Source organism: Miscanthus floridulus, chromosome 14 (assembly GCF_019320115.1).
Source record: "Miscanthus floridulus cultivar M001 chromosome 14, ASM1932011v1, whole genome shotgun sequence".
Classification (NCBI taxonomy): Eukaryota; Viridiplantae; Streptophyta; class Magnoliopsida; order Poales; family Poaceae; genus Miscanthus; species Miscanthus floridulus.
The window spans coordinates 72610572-72631191 of NC_089593.1; the positions used below are offsets into that span (position 1 = coordinate 72610572).

Sequence of the window (20620 nt, forward strand, 5' to 3'; positions counted from 1 at the left end):
GACACCATGTCGTGCCCAACCGCTGCAGTAGCAGGTGTTGTTCCGTCTCCCCAAAAAAATCGCCGCAAAAGGCACGCTAGCTGTTGTCGAGCCGATGGGGGAGACATTCCCCCCACCCTATTCCTTTCAGATGAAGGAACTGGGCGTCGAACCTATTACGGTCTAGGGGTTCGGAGGCTGGGCCCCTAAGGGTTTCGACAGCTGCCCTAGGGCAATAGAGTCAGGGACGACCATGGGCGAGCCCACATAGGGCCGAGGCCCAAGCAAGCAAAACGCTTGGGATGCCCTAAGTCGTGTCCGAGACCGGTAGGAAGGTCTCCGAATGGGATCCCACCGTAGGGAGGCACCGAGCCACCGGGGCCCAGTGAATGGCCTCGACCCCCACTAGAGAAACCCTCTGGTACTCTTGGAGTGCATCTATGGACCGCTAGCCGACCCCTAGCGAACGGGGCAGCGGGCCTCCACTTGGACTCACCCGATAACAGCTCTCCGGAAATGCCACCGCTCGTGCCCATCGAGGGTAGCTTGGCATATTCCACCCCTCCTTCCGAACGAAAAGGAAGCTCGAGGGTCATACGAAAAGCTAGGGGAACCCCTGACGGCCCTCTTGCTCCATGCGGAGGCTAGGGAGCTCCTCCTGCAATCTTGTTGAGACCCAGCGACCCTAGGCTCGCGCCCGAGGGGGCTTGGCAAAACAACCCCTCCTTCTGAACAAAAAGGACGTGCAAGGGTTGATACAAAAAGTCAGGGGAGCTCTCGACGGCCCTCTCGCTCCGTGCAGAGGCTAGGGAACTCTTCCTGTAGATATGCCGAGGACCCCTGCGACCCTAGGCTCGCACCCGAGGGGGGGCCTGACAAACAAACCCTTATGCGCGAGGGGCGTACAAAAAGCCAGGGGAACTCCCGATAGCCCTCTCGCTCCATGCAGAGGCTAGGGGCTCTTCCTATAACCTTGCCGAGACTAAGCAACCCAGGTTCGCACCCGAATGGGCTCGGTAAACAACCCCTCCGTTCGAACGAAAAGGATGTGTGAGGGTCAAACAAAAAAGTCAGGGGGACCCCTGACCGCCCTCTCACTCTATGCGGAGGCTCAGGGGCTCCTCCTGCACCCAAGACAAAGACAAGCGACCTAAGCCCGTGCTAGAAGTTTCGTTACGATAAAGGGCATCGAGCCTGTTATGGTCCAGGGGTTCGAAGGCTGGGCCCCCTAGGGTTTCGACAGCCTGCCCTAGGGCAACAGAGTCAGGGATGACTATGGGAGAGCCTGCGTATGGCTAAGGCCCAAGCAAACGATCGCTCGGGACATCCGAAGTCGTGTCTGAGACCGGCAGGGAGGTCTCCGAATTAGATCCCACCGTAGGGAGGCACCGAGCCACCAGGGCCCAGCGAACGGCCTCGGCACCCACTAGAGAAACCCTCTAGTACTCTTGAAGTGCGTCTCTAGACCACTAGCCGACCCCTAGTGAACGGGGCGTGGGCCTCCACTCAGACTTACCCGATAACAGCTCACTGGAGATGTCATCGCTCGCACCCACTGAGGGTAGCCTGGCATATCCTCCCCTCCTTCGAGTGAAAGAAGTCAGTGTACAAAAGTAGGGAACCCCTGATCGCCCTCTTGCTCCATGTGGAGGCTCGGGGGCTCTCCCTGCGACCTTGCCGAAACCCTGCGACCCAAACTCGCTCTTGTGGACTTGGCAAATACGATAAAAACTTCTCACTCAATACAAAAAAAAGCCCCTAGAGGAGTAAAAACCACTCCTCCAGGGCCTCGGGGGCTACACCCGGTGGGTGCGCTCGCGCGCACCCACTGAAACCTCAAAAAACAAAACACAATCCCTACAAGAGCGGCTGCAAGCCAAGTCTCGACAAACCCTCAGGGAGAGTGCTCGCACTCCCCCTAAGGGTCGGGGGCTACTGTCGGGTACCATGAAATGGGGTACCCCAAGTGTACACCAAAAGAGTCACTTAAACCCCATCAATAACAAAGCCAGAAGGTAAGCCATGGGTCAACCACCGACCCTGTCCGAGCCCACAGGCTCTCCACCTTGCGTGAGGCCTCCCACATGAGGTCTCGACGCCCTGACGAATCTCCGCCTCGACAAGGAGCCCAATCTCTGTCTCGCCCGAGGCCTCGTGCGTACAGCCTCGAACGAGACAGCGATTCACCGTATCGCTCGAGGCTGGCTTGGCAGTAACCCGCCGCTCCTGCCTCGACCAGTCTTCCCAACAGCGCGTCACGTCCCATTAATGCGTCAACCACTCCCGCGATCTCAGCTGAACGACGGCTTGACACCACGGAGTGGTCGACGGGACAAGGAGTCGCATCAATGCCATACCAGCTAGGACAAGGCATGGCGGGGATTACTGGCCACTGTGTTATGGCGCTTGTGCCCATGATCAGTGCCTACACTACACTGTGCCCCGTAACCCCCGCCCCGAAGACAATGCGCATGGGAAGTCTAGTCCGGGTCATCATCGCCACAGAGTCAGCATACAAGATCAACCGCTCCCTCCGAGCCTCGGCACCCCACATCAGGGCCTCGGCTATCTCGAGATTCACGTCTGCCGAGACCCCCCCACCATGGTTCAGCCTAGGCACCAACCGAGCCTCGGCTTCGCGCGCAGTCAACCTACAGTGACCCGCGCGCCAACCGAGACACCCGCTTCAAGGTAGCCCTGGAGCTCCCATGACGCATAGGATCGGACGTGACCAGCACGACGCCCAGTACTTCAAGGACGGACCACTCCATCGGCCATGCCGCCATAGGAACAGGCTACAAGACTCAGAACATGCCGCCTCCATTCGCACAACGTCGTGTACTTGGCACACGTGTTACCCTTGTCCCCCTTTAACTATAAAAGGAAAGGACCTAGGCCATTTCTGGAGGATGAACACACGCGCGCACAAGCAACACTCTGTAACTCGCACGCTCCCCCACTGCCTAAGAGCAACGTCTCAAGCAACCCGCCTCACTCCACACCGAGACCTGGGACTAGCTCCCTCTCTCACCCAGCTTGTAACCCCCTACTACAAGCACTTCGGTGCGAGGAATACAAGATCGATCTCTCAGACTGGATGTAGGGCACTGATTGCCTGAACCAGTATAAACCTTGTGTCTCTTTGCATCACCATCCAGGATCGGGAACACGCAGTACAAATTTACTAGTTGGTTGAGGAACCCCCCGGTCCGAAACACCGACACTGTGGTTCATAGGCATTCCGGTGTAGTATTGGTCTCAAACTTTTTCTTAGGCTTACACATGCCATGCAGTGAAGGAAATACGAAGTTTGGGATTTTCCTAGAGAAGGTTTGCTACTTTCTAAGGTTTAATTGAATTTTTCGCGCGACGAGACCATTTAATTATAGGTTGAACTGAGTCTACCCACGAAAAGATCCGGAATGGTGCTAAACTTTTACACAGGCTCTAATGTGCCCCAGGGATAAGAATTTTATGGAGGTGGATGAAAAAATCTATTAGGTCCAAGATGAAATTCATCCTCTTTTGTCTCATTCAGCCCACAGAAAAATATAATTAATAAAAAATGATTAGAAAAACCTAAGATCCTGTGTGGGATCTTAATTTGGGTGTACACGCTTGTCAAAAAAATTCAAGCCATTTTGACATAGGAATACATATGCTTCTATTTATTCAGTATATAAAAGAACTTTTTTAATATATATAAACATCACTGTCGGTTTCAAGAAACCGGTAGTGATGAGAAGAAACCGACAGTGATGCTTGTTATCACTGTCGATTTATTTTGAAAAACCGGCAGTGATATATAAAAAATTAAAAAAAATTATGCCAGCCCTCAGGTTTGAGCTCGGGTCTCGGGCTATAGAGTTTAGACACTTAACCGCTGCGCTAATATAGGATGTGTGCCATGGTTTATTTATTTTATCATTTTGACCTTTAGACCGCTTAATAAATTATAAAATTAAACCAAAAAATTGGGCCGCCCGGGAATCAAACACGGGTATCGGGGGCTAAGTTGTGGGGTCTTAACCGTTGAGCCGGGTAGGAGGTGTTCGAAAGATGTGGAAAAGATAAATTACTTATGCTGTAACCACACACGAAAATCACCGCTGGTTTAAAGAATGGCCCTGGCAGTGATGTGATAGATGATAGACATCCTGCAACACGGTATTATCTAGAAGAGCAACAGTCCTGTTGGCCCCCTCGATCTCCGTTACGTAGCATATCATATACTACGGTCTTCGTGACAACAAGGTAAGCAAAACGAGGTCATACAAAATGCAACATCCAATATGTAAGCAAATAAAACGAGAGGTCATATGCAATGCAAAGTATCAACCTAAGGTGACGATGATCAAACAAAGGATTCGACGACACGGTTTTTTTCAGCACCAGCAAATTATTACATCGACCTAAGGCATTGATTAATCACTAGTGCTACTAATTACTACCGGTGCTGCCGCATGCGTCATCCCCCTGCTGTCGGTGCTCCTCTTCATGCTTCTTTCGCTCAGCCCTGCGCCGGTGCCGTTCCGCGTCCATCGCGAGACGCCGCTCGGTCTCCTCCTAGCGGCAGCGCTCCTCCTCCTCCTCATGGTGGCACTCCTCCTCCTCGTGGCGGCGCTTCTCCTCCTCCTCATGGCGGCGCTCCTCCTCCTTGGAGATCTCGACGACGCGCTTCAGGATGCAGTCATCGGTCTCCTTTTGTGTGATGGCATGGAGGTGCCGGTCCTCCTCCTTCCGAGCCGTCTCCAACGAGTTGAAGCCGACCTCCTCCACCGGAAGAGGTTCTGGTTCCTCCTCCGATGCGGTCTCATGGTCCGGATTGTCCTCGAGGTTCACCTCAAGGTCCGATTCGGATGACGGCGTCGGTGGAGGCATCAGGGGGCGATGTGAGGACAACGGGTTCAGCTTTGCCCATGTTGTCTTCAAGCGGCGAGACATTATGTGTGGCGGTGGGTCGAGGGCCGGGGCAAGGTGTGCGTGGGAAGGGCGGTGCTTCGCTTTCTTGACGCGCGGTGGTGTGGCGGCCGATTGTGTGCATGGGGCCTGGCTTATATAGGCGTGTCGATGGTGGAACTGATCGCGATGCAATAACTCGCACGCCTCGGAAGACGGAGCACACCTGTGTTGGGAACCATAGTTGAACCGCCATTGCGCCTGCGTTGGGAAGACGGAGCGCGCCTGTGTTTGGGAACCGGCGCGAGCAGCCGATGGGCGGGTAAACGCGGCGTCTCTTCATGGGGAACTGAAGGGCTCTTCATGGACTGGGTAATTAAAACAGTGGCTCTTCATATGGGAACCACGTGACCAGCGTGGCCAGGGAGTTGAAGGGCCTACGCGCAAAGCAGGGACAGATAATCACTCAAAGGAATAAATTCCTTCAAACTTTCTGAAATCTGGTGATAGCTCAATGGTTTGTCCGCTGCTCTGGAACTTGTAGGCTTCGGTTCGATTCAGGGATGCCACACATTTATTTTATCTTTTTGACCTTTAGACCACTTAATAAATTATAAAATTAAACCAAAAAAATTGGGCTGCCTGGGACTCAAACACGGGTCTCGGGGGCTAAGTTGAGGGGTCTTAACCGTTGCGCCAGTTGGAGGAGTTCGAAAGAAAATGGAAACGTATCCTACTTAACACCTAAGTTAAACCTAACTGCTACACAACATCACTGCCGGTTTGGGGAATGACCTGGCAGTGATGTACACCATCACTGTCGGTTTGCAAGCAAAACAGGTAGTGATGAGCTATTTCCTAAAATAAATTAATAATTTATAAAATAGAACAAAAAAATTTGGGCCGCCTAGGACTCAAACACGGGTCTCGGGGGCTAAGTTGAGGGGTCTTAACCGTTGCGCCAGTAGGTGGAGTTTGAAAGAAAACAAAAACTTATCCTACTTAACACCTAACTGCTATAGCATGTCATTGCCGGTTTGGGGAGTGACCCAGCAGTGATGTGCCCCATCACTGTCAGTTTACAAGCAGAACCAGCAGTGATGAGCTACTGCTATAAAAGTGGCGCGGGTTGAAATTATCCCAATTCATTTTAACCCCACGCCAACCCCTCCCCCCGCGCCGCCGGAGCACCACCCCGCCTCGGAGCACCGCCCCATGCCAGAGCACTGCCCCAAGCCAGAGCACCGCGCCTTCCGTGCCAAGCCGGAGCACCACGCTGTCTGGAGCACCGCCCCGTCCGTCCCACTGCTGAGGCCTTCAGAAGCGCGTAGACAGCTGCTTTCCCACCCCCACGGTGAGTGCGTGGCTCACTGCCTGCTACATGTCTGATGAAATATCCCTCAGCTGCTTACTTGAATCAGTTTGATCATGCAGTGTGTGCTATCATACAGTTTGATCATGCAGCTGTGAATGCTAGAACCTAGGTTTGCCACACAGTGTGTGCTATCTGTTTCTTTGTGTTTTTGGACGCATTGCTAGTAAGTAGTACATTGTTACTTAGTAGCACGTTGCTTAGCTCTATTCATCAGTATACTGATAAGAACAAAAGCGTAATTTTATTTTTGGTTACCAGGATAAACATAGCAGGGACTCGTAATACTTGATAGAAATTGCTCTCTGAACGTTAATGGTAGTTTGTTTTTGGAGTACTTGCATTTTCTCTATGAAACAAACTTACTGTTTTCTCTGTGAAACCATCTTGTGCATCATTGGAGCTTGGCCGGATACATATGTGAAACCAATGGCTGGCCTCACCTCGTAGCTTGCAATTGCAACTGCGCTCCCATCAGGCGGGTACTCAATGTTTTTGGAACTGTGCCACCGATGCTCAATGTTTTTGGATGTGAGGATGGAGTATATATACTTTAGACCTATAGAACTAATATATGTCCAAACTTGTCATGGAATTCTCCATGCTATCAGCATAAAGATGTATAATTATTAACTTATGCAAGATTACAAGTAATACATAGTTATGTAGCCTTGTGCATTAAACTGGGAATATTTTCCAACAATCCTATCTTATTATGAGTTTTTGCATGTCACTTTCCTAGGGATAGTATGAGATGCATATTTGCCCCTACCAACCATGTAAGTTTCAGATCAAAGTATCAATAATTTGGAAAGATGCTTACCTGCACTGATACTTGTGAAAGAACCTCGCGCCGATGGTTGGGGGATTTATAGTGAGACTGAAGACTCTTAGACATCTCTAGGAGTATATCCAAAAGTCTTAAACTAGCTCTCTAAATCATCATTTGGTTTTTAACGAATAAAAAATATTCTTTATATCTTTCCTACATCTAACAACTATTACTAAGGCACGTGAATAGCTATTTTCCAAAACACCTATCTATGCAATGGTCGTGTGTTATTCGTAAATATATTAAATTGTATAAGAATACATCATGCTTGAATGACAACCTAATTTACTTAAATGTATAGGCAACCATGTCATGGTATGTAGTGCATGTTGGTCACATGCCTGGGATTTATCAAACCTGGGAAGATTGCTATGCTCAAGTCAATCGCTACACTGGTAATTTGCACAAAAAATACAACACAGAAGCTGAAGCTTTAAGGGCCTACTATAGTCATTCGGCCTACCTTGCAAACCATGGGCAACCGGCCTACTATGGTCCAATGAATGCAAACCATGGCCATCCGCTAGCACTGGAGATCAAAGAGAAGCCACCCGCCGGAGATGTGAAGATTAGGAGAATTGCTCCTTGGTCTTGGAAAGATGTCATGCTTTTATTTATGGCTATGGTCATCGCTTTTCTTATTTGGAAATTGATGTAGGCATAGTTTTGTAGAAGAGTAGGTGGACTTTGTTGTATGTGGTCAATCAAACAATGAATTTGTTATAGGTGAACATATGCTATTATTTGACTTTGTTGTATGTAGACTTATTATTAGACTTTGCATTAAACATATTATATATATGAACATATGCTATTAGTAGTTGTCCACGGCCAAAACTAACCATGATCGTGTCGCAGCCATGACTCATCGTCGCCTGTTACCCCATCGCCGAAGAATTGATTGTCAACAAGAAGCGACTGATATTGCTGGGACGGGAGAGCCGCATGATCTGACAAATGGTGACGGTTAATTAGGTCGGTGAGAACGAGCAGCCATGGACCCTGTTCGGCCTGCTCAATCTGGGTCAAATGACCAAGATGGCCAGGTAACTTTGGTATCATGTCACTATGTAGCCACACACGCTAATCAATTGAGAGGGTCATAGCTTACTTAGTGTCTCTAGCAGGAGCCTCCGCCAGGTCGAGGAGCCAGAGGGTTCGAGTAGTAGGAAGGCTAGATCCAAGCGAGGCGTGTCAAAGATTCCTATTGGTAGGAATGCACACTGGCACATTACTGAGTTTCGATGAATTCAGGGATCCACTCTCACCACCTAAAGCTTTGACTAAATACAAGACTATCCTCGGGTTACTTGTTAGGGACTTCATCCTGATTAAGTACAGGAAGTGGATTGGGAAAGATGATGACCGGTGGAGGGTTCCCAGAAGTGAGAAGGATTACATATGGGATGTCAAGATCCTAGAGTATTTCACTTTCCCAGCCGAGTATGATAGGGAGTTAGTCAAGAAAAAAGCAAAAGAAATCATGGGGACATGCTTCAAGAATTTCAAGGGGACATTGTACAAAAATTTTGTCCTAAAAAATAAAGAGCCAGATTTCGATGGTGGACAGTTTAGCAAGCAGAAGGACTTCTGGCAGGATTTCAAGGAATACAGGTTATCCGAGGAGTACTTAGAACTGAGCAGGAAGAATAAGGAGAATTTGTAGAAAGCGATCAATCCTCATCATCTTGGCTCTCGTGGCTACGCCAAAAAGATGCCAGAATTTGAAGCAGAACTTCAAAAGATGGATTGCCTTGCTGAGGAAGGCGTTTAGGTTGAGACCGCCGATTGAGAGCCCAGATCGGTATTATACTGTATGGGGATAAATGTACGACACGCCGAGGATGGGAGCTTTAGCTCCTCAAATCAACCCATGAGCGAACTCATCCAGAGGATCTCCTAGGTAACTAAGGAGGTGAGGCAAGGCACTCGCACTTCTAATAGGGAGAAAGACGTGCTCACCCAAGCACTCGGAACCAAGGAGCACCCTGGTCATACTAGAGGAACCGGTGTTGTTCCTTGGAAACTAGCATTCCCCCAAGAATCTAACACTTACCAGAGCCGCTCGAGGGGTAGAGCGGAATATGAGGCATAGTATTTGAGGAGACTAAAAGAGATGGAAGACAGAATGGAAGCACGGATTGAGGCGACCGTTGAAGCAGCGAGTCGAGCAAATTTTGCTGTCCAAGGGGTCAGTAGTACCACAAAATCCTACTCCTAGTGCCTTTAGCCCATAGTTTAGGTGTCGCAGCAACTACGGATCGACCCCGCTCGATGAAGAAGAGCGAATGTGCCTCATCTGGTGGATGACATCACTGAACCCATCAATGTCAGGTTGTACATCCGTCAGGAATGGACAAAGGACAAGGTGACGCTCGGCTAGGCCTAGCCTGCAGGAGACGTGACAATTAATGGCCGACTCAATTCCACTGGGGTATGCTCGCAGTCACCATTGACAGAATACTTGATAAGAAGTTTAACAAGATACCCATTGAGTACCCCGTAGCGGAAGATAGGCCAAAACTTGGTCAAAACAAGGGCTCTCAAGTGGCCTGGCACAAGCGCTTCATTAAGCTTAACCATCAATTGTCCTCTAATGATGAGGACGACTACGAGTCTTCGCCCACCCCCGATGATCACTCACCATCTCCCAACAGAGATCACTCCCCTCCTCATCCGGAGCTATCACCCCCGAGAAGACAAAGGTCTCCTTCTATTCCTCCTCGTTCGACTCCATCTTCATCAGCCTCGAGAAAAGAGACTCCTCCTCCTCCTCCCCCTCCTCCTCCATCTTCATCAGCGCCAGGAAAACAGAATTCTCGTCGTCATCCTCCTCCTCCACCTCAGCCCAAAACAATATCAAGGACATCATCGCAATCGTAGAAAAGGTCCTTGGATTCGGTCTCTAATGCTCCCAAAGTGGACCAACAGAAAAGAAAAAGGTTGTTTAGTGACAGTGTTACCACCTTGATGAAAGAAAAATTTACAGCACACATCTTGAAGGAAGATTGTGTTAGTTTCTTTAATCTCTATGCCTCACTGCCTTCGTATATGTTGAAGTCCAAATTCAAAAGGCAAACACAGAATAAATACGCTATAACAAGAGACGAAGAAATACATAATAAAGATTTAAGGAACATACAGAAGTACGTCGAAGACAACCCAGGATTAACCATGGAAGAGGCCGCGAACATCTATTATAATGTACAAGGGACGGGAACACCAGCAATGAAGTATGAAAGGGGCAATCTTTTGGTTCCCAATGACGAGTATAAAAATCAGACAACATATATGCGCCAGTTGCATGAATATTACATGGCTCAAGCAACAGAGACGGACGACTTTGGCTTTGAGGTTATTATCCGTTCGCCACATGTTTTCCATTATCCCGAAGAAGAGAAGTTCGATGTCGAGTGGGAGTGCTTGTTCTAGCTATACTAGAAACGCGATCTCGATGTTCAAATGTTGATGTTGTGGACTATGTAAGTACCCTACACACGCTGATATTACAATTAACTACTCACTCGAGACAAATTGTTAAATTTTGAGCACTTTCCATGATTTTATGTAGGTGTATATCAAAATTTTGCATTGTAAAAAGCAAATGGAGATTATATAGGCTTCTTGGACCCCTTGCGAGTCAATGAGAGGACATGTCTAGGCCTCTATGGATGTGACGTGGAAGACCTAAAATAGAGATTGATTGTTGTTTTCAACGAATTCACGATGAAGAAGAAAACCCACATACTTCTAGCCTACAACTGCGAGTATGTATTCTCAGCTTTTAATTTTATGCTTCTTTTTTCGTTAAGATTATTCGATAATTAGGATTCTATGATTGTAGCAACCATTTCGTCTTCATTTGTGTCAATCTTGTCCAAAAATCTGATCGAGGTGTGGGACTCAAAGAAAAAACCATTTCATCATCTAGATGCACTGGTGGCAGTGCTGAATTAGTAAGCGATCCTAATAACATATTATTTTCTAGTCACACATACCGCTTTCTAATGTTTCTCCCTTTAATGTTGCTCAGTGTCCGAAGAAGACATATCGGTGGGACGCATGTCCCATTCAAGGTTGTCGAAATGGAGGGGAAGTACCTGTCACAACCGGCGGGAAACAATGAATGTGGGTTTTATGTAATGTGGGCAATGCTTCGCTACATTGGCGGGAAATCAGAAGAAGCCGATAAGTTGGTATGTATAATCCCCATTTTATTTATATCTATTAATAATTCAACAAAGTGATTTATTGTTCCTCTTTGGATATCATCTATTTTGAACGACAGCGCAAGAAATATAACCACCAAAGGCTGTTAGACATGGATATCGTCGCACTGCAATCGGAGCTCGCAAAGTTTATCTTAGCCGAGGTATTGGAAAAAGATGGAGTATTTTCCATTGCACAATCCATGAGGTACAAGGACCAGTATGGCCCAGAGCGGCTCGCCTAGATTATTGTAAGAAGTCCGAGAAGCATTGCACAATCTGTAAAGTCCGAGAACATTTCTTTTTTGTTTTGAGGGATCGAGATCTAGATAAGAACATTTGAACTGTAACCGTAACATTTGTAATGTTTAATATTGATGGACCTGTCGTCTACGTAGCGTATATAAAGCAAAACCCGATTCCTACGAAAAAATATAAATTAAAATCAATTATAAAACAATAAAATGCCAATGGGCCATCACTAGTGGTTGGCAACGAACCGACAGTGTTGTCTTGCTCAACACTACTGGTTTGAACCATGAACCGACAGTGTTGTCTTTCTCAACACTGCCGGCTTGAGCCATGAACCGACAGTGTTGTCTTGCTCAACACTGCCGGCTTGAGCATGAACCGACAGTGTTGTCTTGCTCAACACTGCCAGCTTGTGCCATGAACCAACAGTGTTGGATTGCTCAACACTTCCGGCTTGAGCCATGAACCGATAGTGTTGTCTTGCTCAACACTGCCGGCTTGTGCCATGAACCGACAGTGTAGGCTTGCTCAACACTGTTGGCTTGAGCCAAGAACCGACACTCTTGAAGCAAACATCACTATCGGTTGAGACTACAAACCGGCAGTGTTGTTCAACTAGACACTGTCGGGTGGAGCCAGGAACCGACACTGTTTCCTGAAGATCAGTGTCGGTTTTTAAGAACCGACAGTGATGTCAACCCCCATCACTGCCAGTATGCCACTGTCGGTTCAAAATCCGGCAGTGAAGTGGGTTTTTTAACCGACAGTGATGTCCAGATCTAGGGTAGTGTGTGTAATAAGAAAAAACTAGAGTAGCGTTAGAGTCTTTCATAATAACACCCTTTTTCTGTAACCAGTTAAGCACACATATAGAGCCAAATCTAAACTAAGCCATAAATCTTGAAGTTGGATTACTAAAAGAAAACGCCAGTGCATCTCTTTGTTGAGCTATTTACACGAGTTTCTTATTCCAAGAGAAAGTCAAGTGTCTTCGATGTTGTTTAATCACATATCTTGTGGCATCAAATAGTTACAAAATGTAATGAGTGGTTTATATATGTTAACAAACCTCTCATAAAAATAATATCATTGCACTGCACATATTAATTATATTCTCATGACTTGTCAATTAATTTTAGTTAGTTAATTGATTACGTATGTTCATTGTAAGCCAAGTCTAGTAAAGGGCAAAAGCCACTGAAGAGGCACCGAGCTCTGTCATCATCCCACCTATCGTTGGACCTGGAGTCAGTATTATTGGCTCTATTCATGAAACTGATCTCTTTTCATAATACATCCGCTCTTTAGTATTTTTTATTGATGATTTCTTGTAAGAAGATTGACAACGAAATTCCCTATTGTTATTGGTATTGCACTGATGATATTGTTGAATAATTAGGCAACTTCTAGATTAATACCAGAATGTAAATCATGACAATCTCATAAACTAACATGTAGAGCCCAACATACTAGTTAGATTGGACAACATTAACAGCGACCGAACGAAGATCATCACGATCTACACATCAGGCAAAAGGCAGCAATAGATTGGATCACATGGCGTGTACCTTTTGTTTTCGAGGGAAGACGGTGCTGCTGGTAATGGAGATGCAGAGGGAGATGCTGCTAGTGGTGGTGGTGGTGCGAAGTCGTCGATGAGCGATGGAGGAAGAGCTCAGAGCAGCTGGCAACGAATACGCTGGGGCATAGTGCCACCTGTCTTGGATGGAAGACGACTTGTCGTGCAAGTTGGGAGCAGTCACGCGAAGAGCACATCCCAAAAACCTTATTCATGATGGAAGACGACTCGTCGTGGAAGTTGGGAGTAGTCACGCGAAGAGCACATCCCAAAAACCTTATTCGTCCTCTCCCGGTGCTTGATCACAAAGACGAGGGTTTCGAAGGCCTGCTCTCTCGAACGCCAGTGCACGCAGACACTGAGATGGAGAAACTACGACGGTAGCTCAATAGCGAGAAGAGGAAACAAACTAGAAACTCCCAATAGTAGTTCTGTTGTTGTGTATTTCCCAAGAGGATTAATTGGTACATATATAGGGAGGAGAACTCACTAGCCTCCGCATCAACTAGCAATATAATACTAATTGATGTTGCACCTTCCACCTCTACTCATGGGCTTAAAGATTAAAACCCATTAGGAAACACATGTATTGGGCTATGAGATTTATTAAAATTTCTGCATATAGATTTAGGGAAACTATCCATATAAATTCTAACAGATATGTATACTTTGTTGCAAACAAAATTGTAGTACATGAAAATATAGATAAGTGCGACTGATCATAGATCAGTTGGTTGGGTCCTTGTGGTAGAACTTGCCACCCGGATTCAAGTTCTCGATTGCACGGGCATTCGCATTTTTCTGGATTCATTCCAGGATTTAACGGCGCTATACTTTCATTGGTAGGCAACATCCCTGTCGACTGTCGACTGAGCTCGGTCATTTGGAGATGCTCATAGGGTAAGGTTTGCATTTGTGTGTGCGCGTATTGTGGCATCTATGTGTACTATGTAATTCTAAAAAAAATTATAGATAAGTGCTGACATACATGATACATTAGCTAACTAATAACTAGCTATTTGCCGGTCTAGCTTAGCTTAAGGGCATGCTTCACTCGACCCAGGCCACGGCCCGTTCACATAGATGAGATCGATGGGATCTGGTTTTGGATGAGCCAAACAAGGCCTAAAGGCCGGCAAGAGAACTTGCCTAGTGGGCTAAAAAAGGAAAAAGAAAACAGCGTGACTAGTGTCCAGGACATCCGGACGTTAGCCTCCGTTCAGACGCCAACACACCCGTCCTACCTGCCACGCATGCTGCTAAGCCTGCCATGCATGCAATTGTTGTGCATGCACACCCGCCCCCGCATGCTGGTGTGCCTACGCATGCAGTTGGCGTCTCGTGCCTGCTGATGTACACAGTGGGAACGGTTCAGAGGGATAATCACGAAAGATAGACGAAGATATGAGATAGACGAGATTCGTCACATGCCAAAGGTGATGGTTGGGTCCAATGCAAGTCCCTACACACTGATGGGATGTACCCCAGCCTACTAGGCAGCTAGAGTCCGCAAATCCTGGATTGGCTATCAGTCATTGCTCACTAGCCTCCACGCACTGGAGAGATTGATACAGAGGCCAGACGGACGCTGAGCATGAGAAAGCCATTCCAACGACGATCCTGGTGGTGCTCTTCGAGGCGCCAAGGTTCGACCAGGTGTAGCAGACAAGCCTATTTCTGTTAGGAGGAGGACGGGATCAGCAAGTGGGTGCCACTCTAAGAACATGATCAATAACTGGTACGATAACAGCTTGGCATTTTTCAGTGTACAAGGAGAAGAAACCACTGTTTCCGTGGCTGCCATGGCAAACGATGCGGTGGCGAAGGTGGCACACAACATCAGGATCTTGTGCCGGTCTGCATGGGACTTTTGGTTACGGGACACTCAAGCTCAAGCTGCTGGTAGCTCTAGTAGAAATAAAAAGCGAAAGCAGACACAAGCAAGGTCCGTCCCCTTGATCTATGCGAAACTTGTAAGGAAACGGGGACGCTAAGCTAGCAGATCTACCGCGTTCAACCAAGATAACAACATGCGAGTAGAGGATCATGAATCGTTACCACTAGACGCCCAGTGCAGCGGAAGAAGAGTTGGAGCAGCCGAGCAGCTCAACGTCGTGCGCATCAATGTAGTGGAAGTAGTCATACGTCCTCGCTGTACTGGCAGCCGCAACACATCCTCCCGCCTCGTGTTCGTTGCCAATCAATGCCGCAGCAGCAACAGCAGCATCTTCACAATATCCACATGTGCGGAGATGGAACACCGGGTGCCGATATGCGTAGCACCTGGCGCGCGGCCGAGAGGGAGAGAAAGGGGGCTTAGGCTTAGACTTGAAGAACCAAGAGCTGTCTTTCTCATGGGGTGTTGTTGGTATATTTATATAGGCACTACGTCAGATATGATTTTCAGGGGTGGTTAATGGGCATTTGTAGGGGCGATTAGGCCAGCCGCCCTTACCATTCCGTCTCTACAAATCATGCATTTATAGGGGCGGTTTTCAGACCGACCCTACAAATCGATTTGTAGAGGCGGCTGGTGTTATCAGCCGCCCCTACAAATCAATTTGTAGGGGGCGGCTGATAACTTCCAGCCACCTCTATAAATCGATTTGTAGGAGCGGCTACAGTACCAACCGCCCCTATAGCGTATTTTTCACCAAAAAAATTCAAATTACCAACATGTGCTCCCCCAAATCATCCTGTGACGAGTAAAATACATGATCAGTATCCTAACAAACTTGACTGTAATATTGTGGCCCAAACAAGATTGTTTAGCCAAAAGTTTCTAAACATCTTCTATAGTACAAGAATCACAATAATAACAAACAGACTCATATTATGACAACAAAACATATATCTATATCACAAAAAGACCAAGCAAGCATGGTGCATTGAGCTATATAGATGGCAGCAGCTGCTAGCATAGACGGGCAGAACTGGAGCATCTCGTATTCGACAAGACTCAGCTCGATCATGAAGAAAGACAGGAGTTTGAGCTGTCCAGTAGTATAAAGATTTTGTCAGGGTTTATGTACTTGTACAGCAAACCTATAGCTTACATGATTTATTGATCACAAAAACAGGAGTATGTATTAGTATCTTACCTTCTTCTCAGATTGTGCTGCCTTTAGAAACCTTCTCATGAAACAGTATGGAGTCGGCACCGACATATTGAAATTAAGTGTGTTCGCTATCCTCCTCTCCTGCAGAGATTTCAATGTCAGTTATCTTTTTTTTTTTGCACTAAAAATCAACATGCAGCACATTTTTTACCATTTCAAGAATATCAGCCCTTGTGTAGGCGCGATCACAGATTAAGATCAAATCCTCGACCACCGGTATGCTCACTTCTTCATACTTGCACGCGAGCAACATAGCAGTTACACCAACTAACTGAAGCTTCTTCCGCACCACAGTTTCACGTGCCAAGAATCTATCTATGACGTGCCAAGAACACAATATGTAGTCTACTCAGTAGCAAAGCCACGCAATGGTTTATTGGTATGTTTTCCGCTAAAGAAGATGTAAGCTGCCATGAAACTGATCCTGTCACATATAACATGATCCCACGAAATAGTAGAATCTTATATATATGGAAGAAAGAGTATGAAATAGTGGTCAAACTATTATTGACTTAACCTTCATCTTAAACCTGTCGAAAAGATAGCATATTAGCATAACTAAGATAAAGCACTTTCATGGGCACATTTCATATGAACTGTTCTTTAAGATCATAATATGGGAATCAAGGAGTTGAAATCATAAATGTAATTGAATTGAATTTTGATAATTATACAAAGGACCTACTGACACCCTTCACATATCACTCACCTCTGACATACTGAGGAAACCAAATTGGCAGAGAAGTCTCTAAGTTCCCAGTGGTTATCTGAGAGCCTATGCCCTAGCCTTTTTGCAACAATACAAGTGATCATTGATGGCATCAGCGGGTGCAACTACAAATCAAGATAATCATTGCTAATTTAGGACTAATATGATGAGAAGAATATACAAAATGACTAAAAAATAAGTCACACACATGAACTATCAAAACTTTATGGTTTACCACTTACATAAGGTTCAATATGAATATGTGGATTACGGAGAAGACTTTGGACTACTCTCATTAGAGCAAATAAAATAGGAAGATCACCCAAACTCCGGGTAACCTGAAATTCAGATGGTTACACACTTAATGCCATCTCAAAAAAAAAAAATAACACCAAAAGCAAGAAGCTACTATAAAACCTCGTCTGCAATGAAGTAGGAAAAGTAAGGAACCAAAGGATGAAGACCAGAATCTTTTGCCAAGCTCACTAAAACTTCTTTAAAAAGGGATGTATCAAATCTACTCATAGTAAGCTCAGCTATTTTATCAAAGTACATCTGCAAAACCAAACAGTGAAGAGGTATATAAGTTTCTTGGAAATATATGAGTAATACAATGCATGGTATCATAATCAAAGTACCTGTAGTTCTCTAGATAATACATGCTTAACAGGAAGCTTGACATCAACTGGAAGTCCATCATCCTTCCCATGCTCAGACCTTTTATTTTCAGTCAGTGATGAACATTATTGATTATTCCTTATTTCTGGTTAGGACCTTAGAACAGGAAAAGGTAATGAAAGCTAGTTCTTCCACTATTAGCTTGTACATTTTTTTTATATGCCAGGTTCTAATTGCATAGCAAGTTGCATGAGTAAAAATTCCCATCTGGCCAACTGTTGTAAGCCCAAAACAATGGATGGGCCTGCAGGTCACAGAACAGGCACAACCATCACCAAACCTATAGGGGATCAATCTAGCCAGACTAATAGACTTATCAGTTATCACTTGATCCTAATCATTTCAACACAACGCAAAATCTGAACCACCATCACCAAATCTATACGGAGTATAGGGGATCAATCTAGCCAGACTAATGGGCTTATCACCAGATCCTGATCATCTCAACACAACGCGAAATCGGAACAAGCTAGCCCTGCTCTACTAACGCTAGGCTCAAATCAAACAACCCACCCAGACCGTAGGCGTTTTGATGCTAAAATAAGACAAGCAAACGAACTAGCCTGAGTTCCTATCACGAATCCCATAGCAATCGAACAGATCTAAGCGCCACGCACACCATTCCCACACAAAGAAATCTACATCTATGGCTACCTGAGCTCAAATCTGATCCGCTAAGGCCGCGGCGGAGGGGGGTGTCGCTCACCTTGCTTGTGGCCGGTGCCCTTCTCGATCGTGTGGCACTGCGCGCACTTGGTCTTGAAGATCTCCTCACCCGCCTTGGGGTTCCTGGGGGGAGCCTCCGAGAACGACGCCATCGCAACTTCTTTGGCTCCTTGAGGAGCTTCATGGAGCAGACGAAGAGACAGGCACATCCGGAGAGAGAGATCGAGACAGAGGGAGAGGCAGAGGAAGAGATAGTCACCTAGGGTTTCATGGAGCAGACGAGATGTCGCACCGGGGGCAACCGAGCCGGCAACCACCGGTAGGAGCCATGCCCGGGCAGCCGTTGGGGCCCCCGTAGCCAGGGGCGGCCACCCACCACCCGCTGCACCGGCGACTTGGCCGGGGCCACCGTCGCCGCACCCCTGCGGCGCAAAGGGGGAGGGGGCGCGAGGGGGGAGAGGTGTGGAGGAAGAGGAGGGTGGTTGCGGCGTCCGCTGGCCCGCTCGCGCCAGCCGCCGTTGCCCTAGCCGCTGCTCGCGTCGGGAGGTGGAGAGAGCGTAGAGGAGAGAAAGAGAGGGGAGGGGAAGAGAAGCTCTGAAGGAGAATATATTTTTCGACTATGCTCTAGAATATATAGTCAGAGTCATTTGTAGGGGCGGCTGGTGATTGAGCCGCCCTACAAATAGAAACACCGGGGGCGGCTGGTGAGTGAGCCGCCCCTATAAATCAGACACATTTGTAGGGGCGGCTCGTATCATCAGCCGCCCCTGATGTTCTATTTGTAGAGGCGGCTGGTCTTTGGGCTCCCGAGCACGCCAATATAGGGGTGGCTCCATCACCAGCCGCCCCTAAAAAAATGTGTTCCGTTGCTACAAACTGTTTTTCACGTAGTGAGGGAGAACTTTCTATCTCAATATCAATTAGCGATATGGTATTAATTAATGTTGCATGTTTCACCTTCACTCATGGCCTTTAAAGCCGTCCCTTGTTAAAAGCTCGTTAATACTATACTAATGGATTATGTTTTAGCCCACTTATGGATCCAATCCATAACGGGCATGATTGTCTCTTAGGCATATCACCACCAATCTTCAATTTGCACTAGAGTCAATCATCTAGGCAACTGTTCCAACCCCTTATTAAGTATACGACCATCTAGCAATAAGAGGAGCAGTCAAAATGCAATCACTTCCAGCCTAATGATAGTATTTGCTACTGCTGTCCGGACACGATTCGGGAGGAGTATATTTCCATTTGGCACATACCGAGGGTACCCGAGTCAACCAATACACTGTAACAAGGACGTGACATATTGGAACCATGCAATTGCTAGCTAGTGTTGTAATCTATTTCTTCGTTGACAAGGCCGGATGCTAACATGTGAATAATGTCTGTAAACAAGAATTGGCCCATGCACACGGTTATTGATTTTTTTTTCCCAGGCTATTTGGAGGCAATTCATATGAAACAATGTAGCACGAATGTCTGTAAACAAGAATTGGCCAATGCACACAGTTATTGGATCCTTTTCCCCCAAGCTATTTGGAGGCAATTCATATGAAACCATGTAGCGATTCATGCTTCACTGCGCGTTGAACAAGTCATCCAATAAGGTAATGTGTTTGGAGTTGGACATTCGAACCCAAGGGGGCAGTAAACAACACACTACATTACATTGCATGAATAGTTTAAGCAAGCCAAGAAGGGAGTATCATTTCACTGTCTAGAATTCAAAGGTTTTAGAAGAATTGCAGCTCGTGCGCCTGTTGATTTTACTGTTGCACTACTCTTGAAGCCAACTCCAGTAGTTCCATCCATAGAAAAGATTATGAAAGCGGCAACCCATAATTCACATGAGCAAGCAGACACTTAGGATGTGTTTTGTTGTGGGAGGAGAGGGATGCAATGGATCCACTCTAGTTTTTGGGATAGGATAGTTCCATCTCCGCGTTTAGTTGGGAGGGACGGGGACGTCCTTCTCCATGTTTGGTTGGAGGGATGGAGATGAAGGGAATAATATTACGTCTGCACTCCGTTAGATAGCTGTTAAGTGGGGCCACCTGTCATCCTCTAACTACTTCCTCCTTCAGCACCATTCTTCTTCCTGTCCCACCCGCGCTGCGGCGGCTTCCCTCATCGGGCTGCTTGCGCCGCTGTCAAAGCCGCCTGCGTCGCCGTCGGGGGCCGCCCGCGCTGGCCACAAGCGCCGCCGCCAGGGCTGAGCTCACTCACGGCCAGGGCCAAAAGCGCTGCTGCCAGGGATGAGCTCGCCTCGTGACCAAGGCCACAATCGCCGCCGCCGGGGCTGAGCTCGCCCACGGCCAGGA

The 20620-nt window shown here is 47.0% G+C and overlaps 1 protein-coding gene across 1 annotated transcript; it reads right to left on the bottom strand.

Moving 5' to 3' along the window:
• Nucleotides 1-15784: 15784 nt before the first annotated feature.
• LOC136503727 (transcription initiation factor TFIID subunit 6b-like) lies at nucleotides 15785-18445 on the bottom strand. Its single transcript, XM_066498715.1, has 10 exons — nucleotides 18334-18445; nucleotides 17588-17694; nucleotides 17367-17504; nucleotides 17192-17287; nucleotides 16950-17074; nucleotides 16758-16770; nucleotides 16652-16664; nucleotides 16392-16555; nucleotides 16223-16321; nucleotides 15785-15817 (listed from the first exon to the last, which is right to left on the bottom strand). Exons 1-10 carry the CDS (start codon nucleotides 18443-18445, stop codon nucleotides 15785-15787), a joined length of 900 nt encoding a protein of 299 aa, XP_066354812.1.
• Between the last annotated feature and the right edge of the window lie 2175 nt (nucleotides 18446-20620).